At 40.3% G+C, this 21,433-nt stretch overlaps 1 protein-coding gene across 2 annotated transcripts; it reads right to left on the reverse strand.

Moving 5' to 3' along the window:
- Nucleotides 1-2,421: 2,421 nt before the first annotated feature.
- On the reverse strand, nucleotides 2,422-12,859 carry c2h15orf39 (chromosome 2 C15orf39 homolog). Of its 2 annotated transcripts, none has more exons than XM_030765680.1 (3): nucleotides 12,724-12,859; nucleotides 6,801-9,826; nucleotides 2,422-4,301 (listed from the first exon to the last, which is right to left on the reverse strand). In XM_030765680.1, the coding sequence occupies exons 2-3, from the start codon at nucleotides 9,766-9,768 to the stop codon at nucleotides 3,241-3,243; spliced, it is 4,029 nt and encodes a 1,342-aa protein (XP_030621540.1). In that variant the 5' UTR covers nucleotides 9,769-9,826; nucleotides 12,724-12,859; the 3' UTR covers nucleotides 2,422-3,240. The 2 variants fall into 2 exon arrangements, with proteins under 2 accessions (XP_030621540.1, XP_030621541.1); XM_030765681.1 differs by lacking the exon at nucleotides 12,724-12,859 and adding an exon at nucleotides 5,865-5,902 and having other exon boundaries at nucleotides 6,801-6,889.
- Nucleotides 12,860-21,433: the final 8,574 nt, after the last annotated feature.

Below are 21,433 nucleotides of genomic sequence, written 5' to 3' on the forward strand. Positions count from 1 at the left end.
TTTTTTAATTTTAATTTTTTTTTTTGGTCCTTCACATTGCTGATATCGCAGCTTTTTGCTAAGCTGGTAGATGGAGACTTTTCAGTGTCTCTCTTGTGTTTGGCTAAGAAAGCAGAACATCACTCTCGCAATGCTCTTGCTGTTGGAGCTCAGGTGTGCTTGCCAGTGGTTTTGAAAGAAAAAAAAGAAAGAAAAAAAGGCGTTTGTAGGCAGAATGCCTCAGGAGAACCTTGGAAAAAAGAGTGAAACCTACAAGCTGATCTTTAGCATCTGTCCATACTCCGCTTACACATATAACCACATCACAGACGCAACTGTCCCGCAAAATGCACTGTTCCTATCTTAACTGCTAGTCTGCCGGAGGAGTATTTTTTCAAACTCAGTCCTGGGTTTCCATCAGCAGTGTGCTTTACATTCAACTTGCCTTCAGTTCTGTCCATGTGTGCGCTCTGGCATTAGTAATCCGATTCAGTCCGGTTCCTCTATGTTAAATGCTCCTTAGACGGTGGATCCCCAGGACCGAATCCAAAAAACATTCCTCGATACCAGTTTAAGTGCGAGGCTTGTGGTGGGTGTTTTTTTTTTTTTCCTGCTTTTTTTCTGGGCATGTTTTTCTGAACCTGATGCTCAGGGCGATGGAGACAGACTGCACATGTACAAAGCACTAGTGTGGATAAAGTCAGATAAGTGATCAGACGACACCAAAGTGTCCATCTCTCAAACAGAGAACTTGCCCCTAGTGTCTCACCTTTGTCAGTGAAGGGGCTTTCTAATGAGTTATCATGTTGGGATTTGTTTTGTTTTTAATGAAAAGCAAAAATGTATAGTTGAAATAAATGTCCCGATGAGCATTCTCTTACAGAGACTATTGTGTTGAGTCACTAGGGTAGTCTAGCTCTCTTGTACATGCATTATATTAATCACTGAAGAAAAAAAAATGTATGAGCATCGCTTAATGTGAGCCTGGTCCCATGTGCATTTTGAAGTTTATTCTACAGACTCCCTCAGCCTCTTTTGTCTGAGGGCAAAGATGGTCTTCCAGATGTACATGTGAAGTAAAAAGACAACTGGACTGTCGAATCAACAGAGATGGACGCACGTAAACGAGGAAATTATCAGCAGGTTTGGAAACAGCAGGCAGGAGTACACGACCATCTGCTGTTTCCATGACTGAATCTTTGTCGCTCCCTGTTGCACCTGGTTAATAATTTGGAGTTGAGTGGGGTTTTATTCTTGTTTCTTTTTTTCTTTTTTTTAAAGGAAAGATGCACAGTGGTCTTAAGGCTGTCTCTTGTGCTGCGCTGTGTGCTATTGTCATGACCTTGAGGCCTGTTTGCATTTTGAGGCTCCGTCTATTTGATCATGTTTCAAAGTTTACGAACATCCCAATTAAACATTCACAGTAACAAAAAAAAAAGCAGCTACTTTCATTTGGTTGAGACATCCAAAAAAAAAAAGAAAAACCTTTTAATACTTTTCTACATATATCTTTTCTTTATGCTATTAAAATGTTTGATTTCTTATATACATAGTGTAAAAAATGTGGAAGAACTTAGTCGTCTGTTTTTGAGAAAACAAACTATTAAAGTGCAAATTGTTGCAAATGTCCATTTGGTTGTTTGTGCATTTTCTGTAAGGTTTTTCCCTCTACATCTTGCTGTCTGTATCATCAGCTGAACCTGAGATTATACAAAAATTGTCCATTTTTAACCATTATACTTTATTACAAATGAGAGCCATCCAATGAAATAATTACTATAAGTTCATTCATTTGATTTCATAGAAAAAACCCGAGGAGACAGTTGAGTGTAAAGCAAGCCAAATCTTGTCAGTGTTGCCTATTTGAATTTCACTAGGTGGAGCAGCAGAACAGAGTCTCACACTGTGTATCCCATGACAGTCACAGCATGGGCTGGCAAAAGCCCAAAAATAGGACAAGGAAACAAGTTAGAAATGATAAGATATTATTGCTGCTGTCTAGGTGCTCCTTGGCTCCAAAACCTCGCCCTTCCAATCCTAATAACACAAATTGTTTTAAGGTTAGTTACTGGTAACAAATGTATATGGCCTGTATGGCTAGTTTATCATCCTAATGCGGAATAATGGTGTATTATGTCTCTGGATTAGGATTTTCATCTCTTAGCTGTGAGAATAAATGTCACAGCACAGACTTTGTGAATTCAATGGCACAGCTTTTCATAATGGCAACTTTTCTACATACAGGACAAAATTCCCATCACAACTTGAAGTATCCTTTTACACCACACACAGTCTAGTACCGATGGTTTAAAAAAGAAATAAAAATGAAATCCTGTCATATGTTTAAAAATACAACAAATTATTTTAATTGCTGGACCAAACAGTGGGCTGTGTCAAATAGTAATCATGTTAATTTCGTGTGGGGGAAAAATGACTTAAAATACAAATATTTATTTAGAAGACACATCAGAACAAATACACATCACACAATTGCCGCTGAAGGTTGTCATGGTTTGATAGAGAACTGAAGCAAAACAAGTTCAAAGATCAAATGTCCTTGAGTCCAAATCAGATTCCATGAAGATATGCACCGGGTGCACTGTAAACACGTTTCACAAGACCATGACATTTACCTTAAAGTTCTTCAACAGTTAAGCTGAGGTAAGTCATTCACAACCATTGGCAAGAATTTGTCATGTTGTTTTGGAAAAGTTTTATCTGGAGAATTCACTTCTTACAGGCTGATGTCATACATTCTCTTGGCATGCAGTGCATTAGAATGTTTTTTTTTCCTTCCCACATGAGGGATATACATGACTGCTTCAGGTTGTGACATATTAATGAGCAGAAACTCTTACAACAAAAGTGTTTGTTTCATGACTGCTGGGAAACAACAGCAACCCCCTAAAAACAGCATAAACCACAGCAAACGATAAGATGAAGTGAAAAGAAAAAAAAACAGGCTCAAGCATAAATCATAGGACAGCAATGGTTCTGAAAACACTCTTTGTAAACAATGAAAAAAAATGCTTTGAAAGTATGGCCTTTGACCACCCAGATTACTGGAACTGGATGTGAATAAACGGCATTTTAATTTTTCATTTAACTAAATCAGCTAATATCAGCACTCTTGGTTGATACTAAAATATTCAGGTTCACAACAATGGATGTGGTGTTAAGTTTGAACCATTAGAAAGCAACACTAAACATCAAAAGACCAATGACCACTAAAAATACTCACACACATCCCCCCAAAAGCACTCAGTCCTCGACTTTAAGCCATCCCTTTTTATAGTCTACCAGCAGCTCCAGGTAGTACTGCCATTCGGGCTCACTGTCATACTTAACCTCAAACACGGTCTTGAGTGGGTTTGGATGGGGCTCGTGTATCCGCAGCACCACCCCCTTATACCACACCTCGGTTTTGTCTTTCTCCTCATATAGGTGGCGGATCCTCTTACCCACCAAGTCAGGGTAACGGTTCTTCATGGTGCGTCTCGCTGTCTGCACTGCTGAACGCAGCACCCACCTCCTCCTGTGGTCAGTACTGTGGCAGGTGGAGAGGTAGGAGCAGTACTTTATCTGTGCAAAGGATCTACGCAGGTTAGACGAGTGCAGAGCTGGAGAGAAGACCCGCGCTCTGAGTCTCCCCCCATGCCTGGAAACGTTATGCCTCTTTTTACCGTCTTGTCTCTGGTCTGTGTTCTTGTCTCTGGTGCTTCCTCTCTGATCATCAGAGACGTCTGTAACAGCTTGGTAGTGGTGTGTCCCCCTCCCTTTTTGGCCCTTACTGTGAAAGACCTTCCTCAGCTTGAGAATCATGCCTGAGTGACCCGTGAGCTGGCTCTGGGTTTCGTTTGAAGAACCCCAGAGGCGGCTCTGATAGGACGTAGATGAGCTGCTCTCCGTCTCTGTGTCACTGTTTCCTGAGGAAAGGTCATCAGAGGTCAGGGGACACCCCCAAGAGTCCTCTGGCTCCTCCTGGATCTCCCAACTTTCCTCCCGTGTCTTGACCTTGCTGTTTTTGCCATTCGCATCTTCCCATTCCTCTTCACCATGGGAGTTGACTATGCTCCAGTTCTCTGATTCTTCAGTCAGCTCCTCCTCTGCTGGCAAATCGTCCTTTTCTAGAAACATCCTCTTCATACGCTCCTTTTTATGACTTTTCCTTTTGTGCCTCCTCAGGCAAGAGCTGGTCTTCAGGTCTTTTCGCCATGATCTCGCATCTGGTATGGAGGAGCTAGAGGATGTGCCTGGCATGTTGACAGCATTGTGTGTGTCGTCCAAATGTTCTCTCTTTACTGTCAGGTCCAGCTCTAAACCTACAGGCAAAAACAGGTTTGGTCTTTAGTGCTGACATACCTCTGAGTAATTCATACACAATGATAAAAACCAACTACAATGAACAATGAACTACAAGGATTAAAAAACGGTTCCAAGACAGTAGGGTTTGAATGTTCATAAAGACTAATAATGGCCATACATCTTAAAATGAGTACAGGAATATGATTATATATGATTTTATGCACAACATACTAAATGTCTTTCACTAAATGTGATGCTCAATCACTCTCATCTTTGCAGTCGAAGAGAGGGGTAATCACTCTCCATCAAGAGCACTAACTAATTCTGTCTCTAAGTGCAGTTCTTGTGTCTTATCATAGAATCCCAACCCTGGGATTAAACGTGTTTCACACTTGCCTCCAGAAACGAGGGAGTGATCTGAACAGCACTACTCTAGTCCAGCTAGTGTGAAGCAACATAATCCTTTCTTTCTCTTTCTTTCTTTCTTTTTCTTTGTTTCTTCTCTGTCTCTCTCTCAAACACACTCTCTCTCTCTCTCTCTCTCTCTCTCTCACACACACACACACACAAAGAGTGCCAAAAAACTCAGTTCAATACAGTTCAATAAACCATGCCAACTGTATAGCCTGGATTTGTTGACCTTGAGTCTGAAAGAGAAAGAAAGGGAACAGCGATAGTGACCAATGTGCAGACTAAAGCAACCAGTCACTTCGATCAATACTACCAAAAAAAAAAGAAAAAAGAAAAAGAAAGATGTCAAGTTCTAAAACATATTAGTAAACACATATGACATCTTAACAGGACTCCTGTAATCTAGACCATGTGAACACTACTGGCATCAAGAATGGGTGGGAAAATTTTAATCTTACTTATTTTGTTACTTTAGACGAATGGGAAAACTTCAAGAAGAGAGTGAGTGAGGCAATGTACACAGCACTGTAAATCTGTAAAACTGCAAATTCCCAGTATCACACTTCATTCGGGTTTTTTCCCTTACATGCGCAAGTTTGGCCAACTTATCTTTTTCAATACTACCGTAAAACTCAACCTGGATTCGCTAGTGAGTTAAATTATAAACCTTAGTTATTGAAATTATAAATCGTCGATTCAGCCCGATTTAAACAGAATTCTCCACAGAGGTCAAATCAAGCAGATAGACAGTTTAAATGTTTCATACAAAGACAGCATGTCTGAGTACACCACCAACCCCCTTCAGGATCCCCAGACCGGTTACCCAACACACATCCTTCCCCAGCGGGAAGTGTATGACGGAAACTGACAAAGATATCCCAAACCGACACTCTCTAAACTTTCTTCCGCCTCAGCCGTATGCGAGGTCACATTGCGCAAGCAAGAGAACCCATATGCCCCCAGATGAGACACATAAGCATGAAAGAGGGTCCTAAAATTGAACAGAAAAAGTCACTCCTAACATCATTATAACTACAAAGGCTCTGATTACTTAGCAATGAAGCAGAAGAGGCTGACAGTAAACTGCTGAAATCACAGCTTGAGAATTCTGCATAGAATGCTGCTGCTAACACACGCAGCTGTGCTGGGCAGCAGAGTAAGACAAATACCTGGGCTGTTTTTTGGACACCTTCTGTGGGATTGGAATCTGCAAAAAAATAAATAAATAAAATAAATGGGATTCAAAATAAAATAAGTGTGACAAATAAAATATGGTGACTAAGAACAGAAGGTAATGGGAAATGATTGAGTTTTTACATGCACGTTTTGATGTGTTTAGCCAGTGATCCTAACTTTTAATTCTAATAGATTTTTTTTTACAAGAGATAGATAGATGGATGGATGGATGGATGGATGGATGGAACTGTAAAACCAGATACTGTAGTAAATATTGAAAACAAAAACATACTCATCAAAAATGAGATCCAAAATTAAAGCTGTGTATAATTGTCTGTCAATATGCATAACTGCTGTGAAGTAAAATGTCTGTATTGCCTTGTTTCAAACTGCTTTATACTAAAGGCTATGCATAAAAGATTGAAGCGAACTTTCTGGGTTGGTGTTGGAGGAGTACTCAAGAGCTGTTTAGATTTATTAACAACCAGTGAACAAAGTCCAGCACACTGATGAATCACTTTTAATTTTTTTCAAGATCCTACAAAATGGTCATGGACCGATCATGTCCCAGTCAAAGTTTGGCTAATGTGGCCAAAATACAAACATGTCTACAACATGAATGACTACCTTTGCAGATAATTCTGTGTTTCTGATACTACCTACATGGTGGTCACTGATAAAGATATCTGACTTTTCAAGGGGGTCTTCACACACAGATGTTCACCATCACTTTGTTTACAGAAAAAACAAGGTCTGCTCTAAAGTAATAAGTTTTTTAACAACAGATTGTCATGTGCTAAATCATGTCAGATGTGGGCCACCTTTTACATCACTGAGGTGAGAAGGTAGCAAAACACAATATTTGCTTTCTCAACTCAAATTACGGCATGGTCTTATTGGCAACTTGACTACTATTATTGATAACTTACCCAGTAATTTGGAGACACAGTCATGGTAGTGAAGGTTGAGGACATCAGGATAGATATCTGGCAAGTGTTTGAGGGACAGAAGCTTCCTGAGCTTAGAAGAGCAAGCTCGTCTTTGGAGCTGCATCAGATGCCTTTCCTCTGAGAGAGTGGTTGGCCGCAGTTCTACACGATGTTCTTGTAGAACCTGATCAATGAATGAGCCCTGGACCTGTGGAAACAGGACCTCCTTCACCACCAGCATTGGGATGAACACCGCTCCAGCCCGGATGACATGCGGAAAGGGGCACTCGCAGCTTCCGACATAAGTTTCGAGCTGGATCAACACCTTTTGGAGTGCCATTACAGTCTCTTCGTCTTTTAGCCACATTTCTCTGGCTTTGGACCCCAGGAGACATGAGATTTTTGGGGCTTTAGCAGAGGGGGAAACTGGCTCACCTAGGTCCATACAGGACATCCATGTTCTGAGCTCTTGCTGAGGTGTCTGGGAAATGCACCTGGAAATTAGTCTACACAGCGACTGGTGAAGCTCCATAAATTGATGTCGGGCCTGCCTACTGCTCTTGCCAGTGCTTGGTTTTATTTCACCAGGGGACTGAGGGACCTGTTTAACTCTAGGTGCAGAAGCTCTGAGATTATCAGGCATGACAATGTTACAGGCAGACAGTTTAAGGCAATGAGGAGGGATTTTTTGATGGAAAAATTTGGTCTCTGGTAGCTGAGGTGGGCTTGAGGTTTCAGGAGCATGTGTGGCTGTGAGGGGAGAGAGTTTATTGACAGCTCTGGGTGATGAAGAATATTCCCTTGAAGGCATAATTGTTGGCTCAATCTTACAATCAGTCAACCGTTCTGATTTTTCTGGTGATAGTGATTTCTTCTCAGCTTCATAATCACCCTTTATCACAATTTGGGGGAACATAGTATCAGCCACAATATGTTCTTCAGACTCCTCTGGTTCCTCTTTAATTCTTCCATTTTTAATGCAGTTACCTAGCTCATTGTGGTTCTTATCCTCTCTTTCATGACACAAGATTTCCTGTTGGTCTATCTTTTCTTTTTTTATCATGACAGTTTCTAGCACTTCGCCTGCAGCTTTACTCTGTTGTTTCAAGCCCTTTTCATGTTCATCTAAATTTTGTTTGTGACCTCTGTTATGAATGACTGATTCTTGTTTAAGCTTGTTGGAGTGGTTTTGCTGCTCACCACCTTTGGCTCCTGTTGCAGTTGGCAACATTCCAGCAGCTTCTAGGTATGCTTTGTAAGGAGCTAAGCTAAATACGTTGTTAATTACTGGCATTGGTGGAGAAGGGGCTATCTGACACACATCTGTCCCTTCACCGTTTTCCCTCTTTTGTATTTTGCTGACTGTCTTAAGCTCATACACGTGACTATTTCCCTCACTTTTTCTTTTAGATGATGACTCAGCATTAGCTAGTGGGGTGTTCTTGCTAGTCTGCTTATTTGATATTTCATCTGTGTGTTTGGCACCCCCAAAACCTTCTTGATTATTCCGAACAGGAGAGTCAGACCCTCTCCAGTCTGAACAATTAGAGCTGTACCTTTGAACAGCTGGATGACTGTGGCTACCAAAGTTGGCTTTAGACTGCCTAGGCTGGAAAGCCCCCGGCTGCCCAGAAGCCCCCTTTGGAGCTCCTACCATATGTGCTCTTGGCATAGAGAAGTCCAAAGGTCGATCTGAATGCTGAGTTGGTAGAGGAGGGCAAGGTCTATCAGAAGGGGATTTCATTCGGCTAGCATTCAAGTGCATTCTGTGAGCGTGATACCCAGGGAAGTTGCTCACGAATGCATGGCTCCTTGGAGTCACAGGGTAAGGATTTGGCAAGTCACTAAAAACTGGCTGGGGAATATGGCACTGCTCTGGCGGACTCTGAGGACTATGAGGGATATGAGGGGGGTGTTCATCTCTACACACATCCATATTATTGTGAGGGTAATAAAACATTGAATGCTGTGGTATTTGGGAATATTTGGGTACATGGGGATGGTCATGATAAACCTTTTGAGTGATCCCATGGTGTGCTATGGTTACTGGCTCATAAACTGGAGGATGAGATGTGGGTAGAGGTTTATATATTTTGGAAGGGTTTTGAAATCGTTGACAGTGCTCCGAAGAGGGGGCCATGAATGAGCGAGGGGAGCTACAGGGGTGGCTGCGATGGTTTGGTTCAATAAAAGAGGATACCCTCTTGTGTCCATTTGTGCCCATGCCATGGTATCCCTCTGTGGTGACGTCTTTCAAAGGTACTCTTTCACCACTGTGCTCCACTTGTAAGGCTTTCTTCTGCATCGACGCCTCCTGTTCCTTTTTGTGCAGATACGATAAATGTCCGTATTGTGCCATCCATTCATCCTCATAGACATGAGACGGTATCTTCTGTGATCCTCGATCAACTACATATCTTGGTCCTGTCATGCAACCAAGTTCAGAGCAGCAGGGGCTATGGCCATACACTGGTTTTGGAACTGCCAAACCAACAGGGTTTGGCATTGGGGGAGATATGCTAACAGGACCGACAGGATGCTTCCTAATAGCGACAGGCATGACAATTCCAGACGCAATGGCACTGTGCTTGCCAGGACTGCTGTCATAATAGGCAAACCTCTGCTTTGCTGTTTGCTCATGTGCTGTTAAGGGAGAGCCATCATCCACAGGGAAAACCACATTTTCAGGCCTGTAAATGATTGGATTCGTAATTGACCCCTCTGTGACCAACGAGGGAATTACAGGGCTCCTACCATTTCTCAGACAGCTCCCTGACTGACTCCAGGGACCAGAAAGGTCCATCCCCTCTTGTCTGCTCATGGAAAAAGAGATGAAGTCTTCACTGTACGGCACAGATTTTTCATGGGAATATCCTGACAGGCTGGTGGATTTCAAGAGTTCCCTTGAGATCACAGTACCAATACTGCCCTCTGGTCTGGGCATCTTGCTTTGAGACAAAACATCCATAAAGCTTTGTGCCTGCTTGCTACTGACTTTGGGTCAGTCCATTCACAACAAATCAGCCCTGCAAGACAAAATAAGAAAGAACAATAAAGCACTGCATTTCAAAATGGACCGTCCAACAAATAATTCAGTAAAACAAAACAGGGTTCTGGGAGGGGTTTGTATTTTAGAAGAATTTCAAGTGGTGATGATGATGATGATGATGATGATGACGATGATGATGACGACAACAGTTAAATGCAAAATTACTTTCATATCACCCTACATTCTCATCCTACTTTTAAGGACTCGCAGTTCAAGGCAAATACATTATGGTTCTTGCTCTTGATGTCTTCATGCCTCCTTAATGACTTACAACCTTAAACCATTGGGTATGGCACACGGCATCTCTCTTGAGGATGAAAGTCTAAGAATGAGCTATTGCCTAATATAAGTGTCCAGTGCCTTTGCTACTATTGGTGTGTTATAAAATCTCAGCTTCTGTCATGTCAAATCATCTCTGTTTCATCTGCCCATTTGTGTGATCGGCAGATCAGAACTGAATTTGGTCACATGCCAGTGGTTTTGGCCCATTGCATGTGCTTGTAATAAGCCCTGCTCAACTGGGTCTCTGGTCTGACTGTTTTTTTCTTAGTCATTTCCCTTGATTCAAGTGGCTCTTCGAAGCTTCTTCCCTTCCTACATCAATAATTAAGGAGAAACAAATATAAATTATCAGCACAGGCCTCTTCTGTATCACACAAACAAAGAAAAATAAAATTTTAACTAAGGAACCAACTTGTGAACTTTTGGAGCGCAACATCAGTAGTATAAATGACAGCATAATGAAGGTCCTGTGAGAGCTTGTGACCTCTACCTTATGACTTCTTATCTGACAGTGAAACTACAGTTGAAATTCTTGTATTCAAAATGAAAACAAATGCTATTTTCAACAAAATGAGAGAAAGCAATGAAACAGATTCAGTGAAAAGTATGATAGACAAAGGCCTCCACCATTCAAATTCAAATATGCAACAATTTTTAATAAACACATTTAAACACAATGTGGTGAAAGAAATTTATTTCATAAAAGAAGACTGTGTCCAAGAAAACTCATTTCCATTTTGCATGCGTTATGGAGTCTGATCAAAAATCCTCCTAAGAGATGCATGACATTAGGAGATTAGCTTACCAACACCACACCCCAACATGTATAGCAGTGCAAATATTGACTCTGTATGCATACTGCACATATTGCTTCAGGGGCAGCACGTAACAATAATCTCTTCCACATATATTTGTATTTACTTAGCCATTACTGCTCCTCCAGTAAAATGCCACTGTGCAACGTCCTGTCTAAAAACGCCTTTTTATCAAAAGACTGGTGCGCCTGGGTTAAAGGGTGTATACTGTGTTGAAAACATCCAGACAGAGTTAAGCAAATGCAGAGCACACCTGACATTTAGGCGTGAGTTAAATCTGTAATGTAAAGCCAAACCGCAGTGAACTGAACCGGAAACACAAATTCCCCTGCTCCACAAAAGGTGTTATTTCCTCTACATGACAATATATGTGTTTGTAGCATCACAGATTTAGTAAGAACAGCTGCATAGCATCACCCAAGTATCATTTTGTATCTTGGTTACATAAGTGTTTTCGATCCACCCATGAGATATAGACTGTATCTCAGCAAATGCTGCACTGCACTAGTACTGCACGTGAGTTTGACAGTGTCTGTGTGTGTATGTAATGCCATGTCATGGGCTCCAGCATGTCTGAATATGTAAACCAAAAAGAGGATCTATAAACAAGAATAGGGAAGAAAACATAAGCAAAAGGCTGCCAATTATTTCATAAAGTTATAAAACACATGACTGTATTGAGCTTTGTAGTTTTGTTTGAAGAACAATAGAAAAGAAATTTGACTGAGTCAGGCTGTGGGATTAAGATGTAGCTAAGTGCTCCTGGGAGCCTGAGCTTCAGTACCTCCAGGGGTACTCAGGTCTCCTCTGTAAGGTGATGAAACAGTCCAGAGAATAGTCCTAACACCCACGTATTAGAGACATACTAAGTACCAAATCTGGAGAAGGAATATTTGTTTCTGCACTTTAATTAAAGCTAGTGTGAATTTTATCAGCAAATCATGAGATTACAAAAGCAGTTGAGCTAGGCAGCCTTAATTTTCACACTTCGTGTAGAATGACGACTGAAAGTAGAATGTAATGTGCTTAACTTGATAGCAGCAGGTTCTGTTAAAAATTGAGTTGGAGCACTCACTGCAGGCCACGCTGCTTTACAGCAACTTGATTTTTATCTGAGGGGTTGTAAAGCCGAATATTCAAAACAGTCACGACCTACATAACATGCTTTCAAATATCCTCTCTCGAATGCGTTAGACCTTAAATTTTTTTTCACTTCCCTGGCGCAATCTTTGGGCCAATACATGCAAATAAAAATGCAAATCAACGAGGATACGCTTACAGGTCTATCGTTAACAGATTCAACATTTGACAAAAATGATGGGTTTTTTTCGGGAAAACTTCCGTGAGTAAGACTGTTAGTTTACTGAAGAAAGAAGTGACTATCTATTCAGATATAATTACTTTTAACGTTGATAACTTGTGCTTACTAATACAATAATGAGTCATTTCATTTTTACCATTCAACAAACTTACGGATAGAAAATAACTGTTTGCTGTCATCTTCTGTCAATCTGACATTCACGATACAGTGAAATTAAATCAGTTTTGACAGTACTGTTTGTCAAAACAACTCCTCACACGCTGAAACAGCAGCAACAGTTCCACTCTCACGTGGTCACAATGCATAACTGATAAACTGCAAAGTTATGATTAATGAGATCAGTTCACTTATCGCCAAACTGAATGTTTGTCCGTTTACAGAGTTTGACAAGTCAGTCGTCGTTATCGCCTCTTTATATAATAAGTAAATCTTACAGAAGATGCCAGTTACACTTACCAGATACAAAGTGTAACTGAAGTTTGTCAAAACTAATCCAAGACACTCCCGATTCATTCTTCCGGAGGAACACCGAAAATTAGCCTGAACCTCGCACCAGTGTCTTGGTGTACATGCAGTCAGCTAAGCTGAATTCGCCTCATGATAAATTACTTCCTCTCGCACTGTTTTGATCAACACGCCAAGCTCTCATGCAGACTTACACTCGCCTAGCCAATTAGAAAGAAACAATAAAAAGAGGGCGAGGCTTTCTGGAGATGGGCGGTATGATTTTCAGGACGCAATCAGAATCCATGAAGTGTGCTTAACACAAATATAAAACGAGACAAATTCAGAAAGCCCCTTCGTAGTGCATCATACTAATCCACTGACTTCGGGGATCATGTAATATTACTAAAATCAGTGTCGTTTTGTAATGTTTTATGAACGGGTTATCTCCTGTCAACCGAAGAACATTAGATTTATTTGTGCGCAACTTGGATAATGATTAGTTGGATACTGATTAGAGGGCTGTGGTTGTAGATTGCCGAGATATCTGCAGGGGTGTTGAAACTCTGTCCAGTGGTAATAAAGCTCGAGTTTACTAACGTAAAAATGAAATGAAAGGTCTTGATAGAAGCTGATTGCAGATGGAAACCACACTGACGATTTAATCGTAGCCAATGGAATGATGGCATATGTGACTTGTTTTTACCAGTATCGCCTAGTAGTGAAGTCATCAAAATGACATGGACTCACACGCCCGAATGTGAGTTATGTGAAGTGTCAGGATGACGGTGCTAACAATGTTTGGCAGAAGGGACCTGTTCTACGTACTGCACAGCTTGAGAAGAAAAACCTGCGTGGGGAGGCAAAGCAAGAGCGACTTTGAGAAAGCTACATTGCAGAGTTGAAAACGAGGAAAGAGCTGCCGCTGAAAATGTCCAGGAATTTCATTGTTGTAACTAAATATTACTTGAGATAAGGCAAAAATTGTTCAGTGTCCCGTGGTCTGGTTAGACTAAATTTGTGTTGTCTATGTGGGTGAAATTCTCAGCCTCGGCCAAATGGGACTGAGTCCCAACACTACACCTTACCTGTTCTGAGACAAAACAATAGGAGTCTAATATTGAGTCAGATGTGGTGTAAGTTTATTGTATAGTTCAAAAGGCATACAACAAACTGAGTCAGGTCCTGGGGAGTGACTGACACCTTCTCACAAAGCACCGATTTTTATACACGCTTTCTCAAAAAAAGATACACATTACCTCATCTCTTTGTAAGTGGGGCCCATCTTCACAGATCCCCTCTCATCTCTGATTTACGTTACTTCACTATTGCTTATTTCCTTTACCTTTAGCATACGTCGTCACCAACATTTACTGCCCTGCTGATTAGTGGAGTAAGATATATCATGAAACCTTAAACGTTTCACCCTCTCCATATATTATGACTGACCACAACACTCTGACAGAGATGCCGTCCTTATCTCACATGCAGCCCCCTAAAGGGCCTCACAGGCCTCTTCTTTTTGAACAAGGAGAACTTGACATTTCTTACAATACAAAGGATCGTATAGTTATAACTGTTAATATAAATGATTACATTGATTCACCCCTGTAATAATGAATACATTATTGTTACATTGTTTATCATGGCTGCTACAATGGTTATCTTGAAGGAGAGTAATATCTCTCCAACATCTACCATAAGTATTGGTTTTGTGAAACAAAATTTAAAGGGGTTTGTTTTAAGATGAAGGTGGCATTTTGGACATGGAACTTCTGATGACGTGTTATCTCAAGCACTGTTCTTTACTATTCACATTCCCAAAACATCGTGGGAGTTTGTGGCAGCTTCATCTTTGTATCTTTGTGTTCATTCTGGCAGTTGGAGAAATTCACAGGTGTGTGGGGCAAGAGTTTACCACTGGGATCCTCCTACAAATGACATGACATTTCCACTTCTGGTTCTATGTCATAGTTGACCTCTGGTGGCAAGTTCCGAGATGGAGCCCTCTAAAGTGAGGCCAATTCCTAGTATTAGGACCTCCAGGGCCTTACTGGCATTTCCGGCTTAATGAAATGGGACCTCCTGTCGGATATAAAACGTGGATGTGCAGCCTCAAGTCACTGATGGAGAAATGACTCGGTCACTTGCATGTTATCTTGTTCTACTCATCATATACTCTGCTTGTCCTCACCCCATCACGTCAAGGCTCAATATATGATTTAAACAATGTGGGACTGACCCAGATTGTCTGTTGAATAATGTAAATTTATATTTAGTCTCATTTAGCTAACTAATTTAGGCTAGGCGCAGGAAGGTGTGTTCTCATTTTTGGAATGGTGGCTGTGGTATGCCATCATCTAAGACCACCAAGAGACAAAGAAGTACATTCAGAGTGCAAAAAATGTGCTATTTACCTTTAACAACAGCACTATCACAAGACTGAGGAATTCTGTGAGAACTGAACATGCCTCTTGTCTGTGTGTCACATAACCTCAAGGTCAGCAGAAGCAACTCGTTCAAGACAAGATAAACTGAACGTTTTTCTTTTTTTTCTTTTTTTTTGGTATTATCCCATGGTCTCCCAGGTGCTTGTGTTTGGATGTAGATGAATAAATATTCCTTTTGTTGTACGAAACAAAGAAGTGGTTGAAAGATTTCAAGAGCATGTTTGGTTCTCTCCGAGCACCATAATGTGATAATGAAATTATCAGTATCCCTTCATAAAAAAAAAAAAACACATTTAAGTTCCGCATCTGCTTAATTCAAATCGCCTCAGGAACACTTTATCCTCAGTTTGTAAACAATGTTCATAAAGGTCGAGAAAGGCTGCTTTTATTACAAAGCATGTACCTTTGCGTACTGGAGAGTGAAAGCTTTTTCTGTGGTATAAACAATGTTAGCAAGAATTGGATAAAGATCATTTAACGAAACATAAGTTCAGCATTTTAATAGAGCAAGTTCTTTATGTTTCATTTGAAATAAAGCTATTTAAAACATGTACAGACCTATGTATAGTACATCATAGCATGCACAGACACAGAGTAGTCCGAAAACTGAGGAGATAAAGACAGAATAAGGATGGAATTTGGAAGGTAATGCAAAGTGTGGATGTATAGATACTTCTATTAAATTAGCTTGTACTGTCCTTGCCTTAGCACACAGTTTTGGCCTCTTGCCCACTCCTTCAGTCACACATACTAAATCTGTCTGCAAGAAGCTTCGAATGTTCCCCTGAAAAAAGTAAGAAACAGATTCCGAACCCAACATTTATTTAACCGTGGCTTAAAGTGAGAATGGACAAAACACATAAAAAAAAGCAGAAAATATTGACTACCAACCTAAATTTGTTTACATCATGTAATATAATATGATATATATTCAGATATATTTTTGTGTGTCTCAGTATTGTTCAGTATTGTTCAGTGTGTGAGAGACAAGAAAGTCAATCAAGCATTGCTGCTGGGAGCAGTATATGAAGAGTTACATACTGTTTAAGAGAGCAGTTGAATTGATATATGTATGCTCATGGTGATTACATACAAGTAACAAATATATATTCAAACACACTAAACATCACTGTGAAATCTCTTTTGGTATGGTGTGACTCTCGATGCATGGAGTCATACAGATTGCATACCTCATGGTTCATTGTTATGTTGACTGTTTAGGATGGGATGGTTCATCTATCTTTTTGCTCCGTTTGTTCAGGCTTCACACATGAATAGATGTTTTCACTTGTTCATTGAGTTCATTCCCCTACAGGAGTTCATAATACACTCTGATTTATGGATTCTCCTGTTTGACCAGTTCTCTTTCTCCTTATCATCAGGAGTCCTGGTTATTCTACAAAAGGAGTCTGCTTACATAATCATTTACCTTTCTTTTTTTTCCAGAGGAAGATATGAATCTGTGCATTCCATCTCAGGCTCGAAATGACCCAGAAAAGACTGACAAGGAAGAAGCCAGGACATTTCAATACTCTTTTTTATTATTATTTGTTCCTGACATTCTGGCCTTGTTAATGGTTGACCAGGACTGGTGGAGCAAACCAGTACCAGGCCACTCACAGGCACACACACACACACACGTGCAGTATTTTTAACGGTCAGATACGACCTGTGGTTTATGAGGAAGCCAGTTCCAAACAAAGACATAAATCAGTGAGGAATTTGAAGATTTATGGGTTGTGCCAGGTTTCCCTTCTAAGGTCATCCTCCTCCAGTTCAAAAGGAAAAAAAAATAGAGGAGTGTATTTGTTATTTATCTAGAGAGATTAAAAAATATGTCAGTTCCTTTCGTCGCACAGTACACTCATGGGCTTTGGTCTCCTGAGACCACCCTTCTGTTCAAATGCTATGTCTGTTATGTGCACCAGTCTCCACTGTGACACTCTACATTACTGGTTTGTCATTAGTTGTTAAAACGCTCAGTATTTTAACACACATGATATCCAAACATGAAAAATTTTCTGAACTAGAGAACAAAAAACAAACAAGAACAGATGCAGTATACAGTAGCATGAGTCTGAAATTGGCACATGGCACATCTTGTGGGAAATTACATTTCAGACAACAGATACCACACCACAGAGTCAACATATCAAATGCAAAGATGTGTCTCTGACATGTTTACTTCGGTAAACCCTCAATGCAAATATTTTCCTTTACATCTTAGCAGGGTAACCATATAATATAGTGATACATGGAAAAACACTTGATCTACTTTTATGTCATCCATCATGTGCATCCCTATATCATAATTGTCATTAAGGAAAATAAAACTTGTGTGTGGGAAGCATATAGCTGTTTTGTTCTCCTGTTGCTGTGAAGAACCTTGTGTTAAGTGTATATGTACTCATTTTCCAAAGTTCCCCACTGCTATTATCTTAAATTGGTCAGAAAGAGATCAGATGCAGATATCCGTAATTTTCTCCATAATGTTAATTCTGTCACATCCAATGGAAGAGGCTGTTTACCCTTCTCATGAAAGTAACACAAGGTTTATAATAAAGAACACACCGAAGAAGACCCCAGTAAATGCTCTCAGTATTGGACTGCAGTAGCTCTAATGCTAAAACAAACTAGGCTTTATATCAATTTCAAAGAAGATGTGGAGAGACATATAATATTTTAAGCCCCTAAGATTGTTTCCATGCAAATATAAAGATAATATGGAAATCTAACTTAATGATTTTTATGGTTATTTGTGCTGCATCAGTTGAATATTAGAAAGCCCTTTATCATTAAAACATCCATTGTAAGGGCAATTCGGAGTCCCCTGTTACGAGAGTTGCTAATTTCTCAGAGATGACAAACAGATGTGATAAAACATTTACCTTTATTCCATGTACACGGGAGAAACACACCTCGGAGCTGAAGCACAGTTCTTTCTGAGGCTAAGGAATGCAAAGCTTTTTATATGTTAAGATATGTTAAGACAGGTGTCTAAGGACATGTGGAGGGCCCCAAGATGACCTTTCAGGGAGCACAGGATAATTGATGTTTGCTCCCCAAGTGGTACAGACACCCAGTCCACCACTCCCTGAGTGGTACAGACTAAACACTTTACTCAGGCCATGTCCTCTACATGATAAGTACTTTCTGTTCTCCTGCACAGAAACATTTTTGTAGCATATAGTAATTGCTCTAACATACAGATCCCTATCATATTAATGATGATAGTCATGAGGCAGTTTTTCTTCTAAGGGTTACAGCTACAAAGCAAAGCGATATTTTTCCCACACTATCCAACAAGTTTCACAATGAAAACAGGTGAAAGTTGAATTGTACCTATAAATGAAATACAAATAAATCAAGAAAATGATTTTTATTAAAAAGTGCTTAGATTCTCAAATGTCACAGAAATATGCAATATGCAAAAAATTGTAAACATGTTTATTTAAAAAAAAAAAGTTAAAAGCTTTTCCCATATTTTGCTGGATCTGATGCTTACATATTTTGTCCTTATTGCATCATGCTAGTCAGCGTACATCTGTTAGCAGCATGTAATTGTTGGTCCTTTGAGGTCTCTACTTCGTAGTCTAGACAAAAAGGTGGCTTCCTTCACTCCCCATTTTCTTCTGGGTTTAGGATGTTACACTGGAGGGTGGTTTTTGAAAACCATCTCCCTGTAGAACATGCCCTAAAGCTTCCTACATTTTTAGTTTCCATGGTAACAAATCATATGGCCAACCAACACACAGAGCACTGGAGAGGCACCACAAGGGCCCCACAATTAGTGTCAAATCCCTGGCCACCCTCTGAAAAAGAGGGAAAAAACAGTCAGTATGAAATGAAGAGATGAAACATGATTTATAATTTGCATTATCATGCTTAATCATTTTCATAGATGTGAAACTTTAACGATAATCAAAGGATTCTTACACAGTGGTTTCCTTAACTGAGACCAGTCTATGGTCCACCTGTTTCTACCATCCTCTCTCTTCCAAACCTATATAAGGAAACACCAACATAATAAGTCTTTCTAGGGCTTTGGGTGAACTCAAACCAGCTTCTGTGGACCTTAGCATAAGCTCTAGAAGCTTTTAAAGACTCCATTAGAGAAATTTCTCCACGAGAACTTCCGTCATTGGGTGCTTTGGTGGTGGTGGAAAATGCTGGGCCTGTAGTATGAAGCGAGGTAACTGGCTTATCCAGGTAACTTCTGGTTAAGTTAACTCAGAGTAAGTAGTAAACTTCCTAATAGAAGAGCCCTATGGCTTCATTCTCTTAGCAAAACAAAACCATAGGGCTCCTCTATAAGAAGGTTTACTACATACTCTGATTTAACTTAAGCAGAAGTTACTTAGATAAGCCAGTTACCTAGCTTCATAGTACAGGCCCATTGTCTGAATCACTTCTCCAGAGTCTCCACTGAACGTTCAGTTGGTAGCTAGTGGCTGAAACAGCCAAGACATATAGTTTACAATTGTTTTTGTCCTCATCTAACCAGTCATGAATCACTCATGCCCTCTGTTTCTTAGAAGAAACCTCTCCCATCAGGATACAAGTGTTTACTGAGAAAGACTGGACTGACTAGAAACCCAAATAGTGGAAAACAATTACTCTACCCTGCAGGTTTCTTTTGATGTTAGCTACTGTATGTTCATTCATCTGTTTGTTGTTAACAAAATTAAGGATAACTAGTCTGCCTTTTCTTCCCCACTGTTTCCACTGCCTGTGTGCTTTGCACCACTTTATTTTCAAACATGCATTTTTAGCTGTAGAGACAGGTATGTTTACTGCAACCCTATGATGATATCCCTTTGTGTAACGTTATCAACAGGCTGCTCTTCCTGAAACTGCCTGCTTGTGTCCTGGTTTGATATATGCCATCAGCCGATTCAGAGCTGTTCATGTCTGTTACTTTGCATTTTTTATCCACAGACATCGTGTGCCTTCATCCACGGTTAAATGGAGATGTCTTACTCTCATATGTCTGCATCAGAGTCACTTTTGTCACTGTTCCTCACAATCAGCAAGTTGACTGGTCTCCAACATTGAATCTCCAGCCAGATGTTCCCCAAAATGTGTTACGTTTTCAAACTCACGAAGACTTCTTCCTCAAAGTAATAAATGGCTCGTCATGCCCATTGTCAATACATAACCCCAAACATATGGGAATGTTAACTGCCTAATTAGCTTTAAAAACACAAACCTGAAAAGGAGAGCCTGTTTTATTTGGGTTTGTTTTATTTAGGGAGCTGCCTGTAATTCTGTGCTAACGAATAACCGATAACAGAAGCATGTTAATCCTGCCATGATACGTGAAAATCAGCTCTCCGTTGTCTCTTTTTCTTTTCTCAACACACTGCCTTTGGTATTTCTATTTGATTTGTTGTCTGAGGATGTTAGACTTAAAGGAAATTTAATGAATTATATTACCAGGAGCACGCACCCTCATGAATCTTGTCAGTTCTCATATCCTTATATGGTACGACTTCGAGACATGATCAAACTTGCTTCATAAGCCACTAAACGTGTATATAAGAAAGAATGCTGTGGAACAATCTTTTCAGTGCAGGTAAAATAAAGTTCTGTTTCCATATCTGTATATAGTATGCAGTGACGGCTGGTGGTGATATTGGGTGGGTGGGCTAACAAGTGGATTATACCCATCAGTAGTTTACACTGCAGCAACAGCAGCATCACATCCGAGATACCAAGTCACAGCAAGGACAATATATACCTTGTTATAGCAAGTGCTCTACAACAACACCATAGAGAGGTACCCACAAGAATGGCCTGATGCCAACAAACTCTGTATCTGTCTCCCCCCTCCTCTCACACACACACACAGGCTACATACCATTTAACTATTTTCCTCTGTACACATTAACACATGCCATTTTAACAAAAACAAAATATGCAAGAATGATGGAATGATAGGCTGCATGATAGAACAGAATGCTCCACATTGTCAGCCTACAATGTCAGAAAAGGGTCTACCTAGGGATGCACTACAAAACGTGTTCCAACTGTTATGATTGCCCATAGATACTGCAACTGTTGTCGTTTTTTTTTTTTTTTTATCACAACCGTTTTGCAACACAGGGCCATGATTTAGAGGGACAGCCGGGGCCATCCGTACTGCACATAGGTGAAAGCATTTGCCAAGAATGTTTTCGTAAATCAAGAACGAAAGTTGGAGGATCGAAGACGATCAGAAACTATCCTAGTCCCGACCGTAAACAATGCCAACCCGCGATCCCGCGGCGTCC

This window comes from Chanos chanos, chromosome 2, assembly GCF_902362185.1.
Source record: "Chanos chanos chromosome 2, fChaCha1.1, whole genome shotgun sequence".
Taxonomy (NCBI): domain Eukaryota; kingdom Metazoa; phylum Chordata; class Actinopteri; order Gonorynchiformes; family Chanidae; genus Chanos; species Chanos chanos.